This window comes from Corvus brachyrhynchos, unplaced genomic scaffold (genome assembly GCF_000691975.1).
Source record: "Corvus brachyrhynchos isolate BGI_N302 unplaced genomic scaffold, ASM69197v1 scaffold83, whole genome shotgun sequence".
Taxonomy (NCBI): domain Eukaryota; kingdom Metazoa; phylum Chordata; class Aves; order Passeriformes; family Corvidae; genus Corvus; species Corvus brachyrhynchos.
The window spans coordinates 8,398,965-8,405,963 of NW_008238464.1; the positions used below are offsets into that span (position 1 = coordinate 8,398,965).

General features: G+C 37.6%; 1 protein-coding gene across 1 annotated transcript in view; it reads left to right on the top strand.

Annotated features, from left to right (window-relative positions):
• Window positions 1-6,059, top strand: part of COL4A1 (collagen type IV alpha 1 chain) — a 71,343-nt gene extending 65,284 nt beyond the window's left edge. The window contains exons 49-51 of the mRNA XM_017737064.1: window positions 557-671; window positions 1,298-1,470; window positions 3,115-6,059. Coding sequence (XP_017592553.1) covers window positions 557-671; window positions 1,298-1,470; window positions 3,115-3,196 — 370 coding nt within the window. The 3' untranslated portion in view covers window positions 3,197-6,059. The remainder of the gene's footprint in view (window positions 1-556; window positions 672-1,297; window positions 1,471-3,114) is intronic.
• Window positions 6,060-6,999: the final 940 nt, after the last annotated feature.

Below are 6,999 nucleotides of genomic sequence, written 5' to 3' on the forward strand. Positions count from 1 at the left end.
GGAAAGAGTCTGCATTAGATTAGATTAGCAGTGATTGCCTTTGTAAGGCATTTGCCAGAGAGATGACTTTTTCTCTGGAAGTCAGAGCTAAGTTTAGGATGATGAATTGCTGTTACTTGTTTCTGATCACAGTAGACCACTTTTAAGTGATACTTGCTGAGTTGCAGTGTTTGGCTATTTGTCTCCCATGTTCATGACACTGAGCACTTTTAGAAACTACAGTACAAATGGGACTAGAAAAAGACAAATACATGTAAATCTTCAGATAAGAGGTCTCTTACTCTCTTCTAATAGGAAAGCTAATAGGAATAAGACTTAACAGTTGAATTGTCTCTAAGTAAGGGAGAAATCAGAAGTTTAATTTCAGAAAAGAAATTAGATATTAACAAAAAAGAAAAACCCATTGGCTGTTTTTCTAAATGAAACATGGTGATTTTCCTTTGGTTTTGAAGTGACAACATTTTCTCTTGTAAGATTCCATAAAGAAAGTAACTTCTGAATAAAGAAGTATTAATCCTTAAGTGCACAGAGCTCATTCATGTCTTGGTCTTTCTAGATGCTCTGTGTGTGAAGCTCCTGCTATGGTAATAGCTGTTCACAGTCAAACAATTCAAATACCACCCTGTCCTGAAGGCTGGAGTTCACTTTGGATTGGTTACTCCTTTGTCATGGTAAGTGCACTGAGATGTACTCTGAGCTGAGGAAAGCATTTGCTTCAGGGTTTTGATCTATGGAAAGTTAATATCTGACTCTGTTGCTTCAGGTTTTAGGAGGGCATTATACCTCCACTCTTTGTAGTGACTTCAAAAATAATCTGATCATTTTCACAGGCAAGGCCTGGGCATGGTCTGAGACACAGCGTGGATCCAGAGCTGTTAGCACTTGGCAGTGGGAGAGAGGCCACTGTGATGTGGGGTCGGAATGGGGTTGAGCTATTCAGATAAAAGCTGTACCAGACCTTATGCCTTCTGGGCTAAGAGCTGGCCCTGGCATGTTGCTTACATAGAGATAGCTTGGGTCCTGCTGTCTGTCCTGAAGGACTTCTGTGCATACAGCTGCCCTGAAGTTGAATTTGCTGATGTGTTGTGCTGCTGTTAAGTGAGAGAACCCAATGCCGTCTCTGGAGCCTTCAGCTCCACCTTCTTGTTCCTCCTGGAGCTGAGCAACAAAACTGCAGATGGACAAACAGAGGACAAGGAGAGAAGTGTGAAGAAATATTTGTGTGAGAGAGTTCATCGAAGTTGTAGCAGAAGAGGTAAAGAGTCCCTGTCTGACAGATGCTTTTGCATTTTCCTAGCACACCAGTGCTGGTGCAGAGGGCTCTGGCCAGGCCCTGGCGTCCCCTGGCTCCTGCCTAGAGGAGTTCCGCAGCGCTCCCTTCATTGAATGCCATGGCCGGGGCACCTGCAATTATTATGCAAATGCTTACAGCTTCTGGCTTGCCACTATAGAAAGGAATGAGATGTTCAAGTAAGTGCATGATTTATTTATCATTCTTTGAGACTCAGTTGAGCCTTATCGTTGAATAAAAGAAGTATTTTTTGAAAGTAATACATGTTCAAGTATTGGCTGTCCACCAGAACAGTTAGTTTATGTAGTTAATTGTTTTCATAACAGGAAGAAAAAAATTAGTAGCTTTTGGGGGAATTAATGAATGTATCATCAATTAGTGTTTGCAATGTGTCATTTGTACTGTGTATTTTGCTTTTCAGAATAATCTAACAATGTTCACAATTCCACTATGTTTTTGATTGCATTCACCGAGTGGTAAATGGGATAGGTTGACATACTGATTGAAAGTAAATTAGAATGTACAATTTCCTGTAATGGATGTTAACGTATAATAGAACCACTTGCAATTAGTACAGGTGTTAAACTAAGTGAGTTGAACAATTATTTACCTTTTCCTAATGTTAGAGGAGCTATGTTTGAGTAAAATGCAGCTGGTGGTAGTAGGCTTTGTTCTCATCTCCTGTACATAAGTATTTTTCAACACAGGCTAATTTGCTCTATATGAATGTTATTAATGTGTTAGCATGTAGATCACTTTCCATGTCTGCATAGCTTAACTGGTCAGCAGGCATTCCTCTGGAGTGCAGGCAAGCACCCTCTTCCACCACAGTCCTGACTGCTGCTCCTGTTACCCTTCATCTCTTCACATCTTCTAGATCTGTGAATGCTGCCTTGTCTGTCTCAGAATGAAGCAGGTTGTTTAGCCAGTTTTCACTGTTTATCAGATAGTTGTCAACAGAGTAGGTAGAAAAACTGAGCACTGGGACTGAGTGTTACTGGGGCTGTGATAATCTCATCAACCAGAAAAACTACTACCAAAACCACCCTACCACTGGGGTAAGCCCTGGATCCCTAGGAAAGAGGAAAGCCAGTCAGAAGAAAATGTAGAGTGAGCACTACAGTTGTTTCCATTCTTTGAGTCCTACCCAGAGACCTTTAAACTTCAAACTTTTTTCTGGCTACAAACTATGCCTCAGATTAATAAAATAATCCCAGATCAGGGGACCTGCTCTGCTGTCATAAATCACAAATACTACTCAATTTCCTGTAAACTCATAATTTTTTTTAATGAAAAGCACTAAATGCAAGCACACTTTTGTCTGAAAAGTATCTGTTTCTAGTTGCTAGGAGTAATTCCTTATGATAGTTTGGAGACTAAAGGCTTTGCTTTGTGTTTCTATATGACATCACATAATTTCCTTTGCCAGCTTTTCATTTGTCTTTAAAGTCACAAGAGTTAGCAGAAACTCATGAACAGTCAAATTTCAGCTTCTTTGCCCGATTTTATTACCCAAATTCTAGATTGTTTTCAAACTGCTGCTTTAACAGATAGTGTTCTAGGTTAAGGAAATGTTCTGCCTCGTGAAAGAACTGAATTCATCAGTAACTGTGAGTATGTGATGTTTAAACTAATCATATGATAGTTTGTGACCAAACTTGGAAGTGATTACACACTGGAGAATTTAGGAACACCTTCTTGATTCAGCACAGGCTGGAAGAGAGACTTGCATTCAAAGTTGGTGTTGTCCATTATAAACCTGAAAAGTGTCTGTTTGTTTCAACAATTGTTAATGGGTCTTTTAATTTCTTTCTTTTCAATAGGAAACCGACTCCCTCAACTTTGAAAGCAGGGGATCTACGCTCAAATGTTAGCCGTTGTCAAGTCTGTATGAGAAAAACATAATGACTTTTGAATTTCAACTAATTTCACACAATATGGTGCTATTCGTTTAACAGCAATGAAGCCTAGACATATATCATATGTACCTCATTGTTGTCCAGTATGAAAACAGTAAAGTGCCTTTTAGGACCTTGCATAACTAACACACACTGCTTTACTGGCCCTGTCCTTGCTAAAGAAGAAAAGAGACAACAAAGATAAGCTTCAAATGTTGACATGCCAAATGGCACTTTTGATCAAAGTATATGTATTTTTTATATAAATGCAATGCACTGATAGAATAAAAAGTCAGCATTTATCCAGAAAAAAAATGCAAAGGTGCTAGGAGGTATGCAGTTCTGCCTTATACTGTTTGACCCCCCTTTCTCATTCTTGTATTATATATTTAGATTCATTTTTCTTCCCCAGATAAGTTTGTTACCATTATCTAGGTGTCTTAAAATCCCAGACTCTTGGGTATGTACTTATTGTTCTTGTACAAAGAAATACTAATGTAAAAAAGAGGTTTGGGATTACAGACTGTGGTTAAGCAACATGTAACCATCTTTTCACAACATAGTGTGCCATCCTGCAAACCTTTGCTTCTGTTTGTAGTCCTTAGTGCTGTCTGGTTTTAATGGGTCTACATCTGGAAGAGATTGCCAAACTGGCTTCACAAATAGGCAAGTCAGTGTTTCTGCTGTGTTGGTACTATGCAGCTTCTTTGTGCAGTAGAACAAACTTTCCTGTGGAATAAAGAATGATCCAGTAATGGTCAAGAAAAAAAATATATATAAATATTTTAGTAATTTATATAGATATCAACCATTAGGCAAATCAAGCTCTGAGTTTATAATTTCAAAAAGAAGCTTACAAAATTTTTCTTCTTTTCAGTGTCATGAATTAGGTGTTAAATGCCAAAATATGATGTGAAATGTTCGTTTTACATAGGCCATTTCAATGCTGAAGTTGCAGAGACTGAACCCAGGTTAATAGCTATTTGTGTTTATAATAGCAAATCCTGCTTTGAGCTTATAGTCTTTATTCTGTATTTAATATTTTTCAGGGTTTTAAACACTACTCACACACTGAATGACTTGATTTTGAAAAGTATAAGGCCTTAATTTTGTTAATATTGTGCCAAAAAAATTCTTCGAAGTGGCCTCAGAAATATTTCTAAAGAATTTCTATGCAATGATACCATTGTTTGAGCATGTCTGTGTCCAAAAATGTTTTGTGGACTATTACCATGCAAATACCAGAAGATTTTTGCAAATGCCAAGGCCTTTGTTAATTTCTTACATGTGTATTTCTTAAAAATTCAAGTTTGTAATAAAACTATTTGTGTAAAAAAAAAAAAAAAAAAAAAAAAAAACAGAAGAAAGGAGCAGTTTTTACTAATTTGTTATTAGCTATCATTTACAGCAATGAATTAATTTTTAATAAGCCACCAATAAATGCACAAGCTTGATGCAATCCTAGATGATTTTTGTTTTGCACATCTTGCAGATGTACAAAGCATCTTCTAATGGGGGAAACAGGACACTGTGCTGACACCTCTGTTGTTATCTTGTAAGAACTGAAACTGATAGATGAAACATGCGAAACATCTATCACTGAAATATATTTGATACGAACACATTACAAAAATCTGCTAATTTCATCTCAGCTCATGGGAATCAGTCAAGTTATGCACGTTTTTCACTTTTTCTTTAGTTTTTCATGCACAAATCAGGACTGAATTTTACAGGATAAAAATTAAAATATCTCATATAATTTTGCTTGTAAGTGGGCAAGGTGAATTTTGGCTCTGGTTAAAGAGGAAATGGGCCATGCTATAGTTTTCCTTGGCAAAAGCACATAATTTGTTAAAGTTTCATGCTGTTTTCCCAAATTTGTGAAGACACTGTGGCTGCTGCTGCTGTTCTGAACTGGGCTTTCACTTAAAATCCTTCAGGGCATTCTCTGACCAAATGACTGAAGGCTCCTGGATAGAAGCTGGTCATTTTGTTTAGCAGTGATTCTTAACTCTCATGGAAGTTTTGACATCTGATAATTTTATTTATGAAAGACCAGTCCTCATGAAAGTTCCTTGCTAGTCTATAAAAGTCTTACTGTGTCTAAGCAGCCTCATGCAGGGTTTTCCAAAGTGACACTTGATATCCAGAAGAAGAGGAGACTATAAGGTGATTCCTTGTGGCATCTAGGAAAAACTGCGCAAATATTCAGTCTTCACTAACTCAGAGCATCCAAACTGCTGCTCACACTCTACAGCTTATGTCCTGGTCAGCTAGGGATTTAATTTGCTATGGTCAAATTGTCTTAGAATTGCCAGACAGTTGAGTTTATAAAGTCCTTCATGTATGTTTAAATCATCTGGGTGTGTATGAACCCTTGTCTTCTCAATTGGGAACATCTGGAAACAAGGTCCTTTGCAAATTTTCAAAAAGTGCTTGAACTGTAGTTTGGTATCTTCCTTATCTAATCGTAATTATTTATTCCATAACCTCCAGCTCATATAATGACCTAAACCATTCTCATGCTAAAGATGCTATTTATTTTTAAATCAGTCAGAAAACTTTTTGATGCTTATTGAATATCAGTCAGATATTCATATTTCAGATGAAAATGTGTGAACACTTGATTTTGATGCCCTGGGTGAGGAAGAGCCCACGTGAAACACTGCCTTGCTTTCAAAAATCTCTTAAATACCCCATATTCAGGCATTTATGGCCATTGTTGTGGCTACAATACAGTTCATTGTGTGAACAGGCAACTGCAAACACATCAGTTATTCGTCTTGCAGAAGCTTTCAGGAGAAAATTTTTGAGTGCAGTACTTGAAGAGTTGCTGTCATGATCCAAATAAATACATTTCTAAAACAGCAGGTGGTGCTCTTGCTCTCTTTGTGGTAACATTGGGATGGACAACTTTACACTAACAAATACCTTGGTCTCTAATGTGCTAACATGACTCTATTGTCTATATGACTATTTTCCCATGTCTCCATCTCTATTTTGACATGTCCTAATCACCAGCAATTTTCCTTTTGAAATAGGAATGGATCAGTTTTCAGTTAAAAAAAAATTTTATACATACTGCAAAATAAAAATAGAATATAATTAAATGATCCAATATCTATTTTGAAACAAATGATCTCTTAGCCTGTGTGTCTTTTCTGATAAATGTACATTCAGTTTATATCTCTTATCCATTTTATAGTGGCAACTTCCTTGATGAAATACACTTTTTTCTATGTAACATGACTCCTGAGAACAGTATCCCCCTACTAGGCTCCCAGAAAAGTGATTGTATTTTAATGACTGAAATTTTAAACCTGCATGACTTTTTGAGAATTCCTTTCCTGTCTTCCATGTTTTACAAATCTGGAATAATCTGCACTAACTACATAAGGTGAAACATAAACATGGGCCAAGGCTTGTGGATCTCAGAGCACCAGCTAAATAGAAAACATAGCACGTGGCACAAAGGCAGACCACTGGCTAGCTGAAATGGCAGCTATCTCAGTATCTGCCTGTATCTCCATCTCTTACTCTATAAAGGTGGTTGGCCATGCCTGCACCGGGACTCCTGGAAGGAGACTGGCAGCATTTTTGCAGAGGTTGCAGTGGAGCTTCTCTCTCTCTGCTGGTCACATCGTGGCAGCGATGTGCTGCCCACTGCATTTCCACTTCTGCGTACAGAAATTACCTTTCTTACGATCTTCACATTCTGAATTAGAAAACAGTGAGAACATGAGAGACCATGGTGGACCTTTAAATGCATGTTTCAAGCTCAGAGAAATGCTGAGACTAGTGATGGATGGT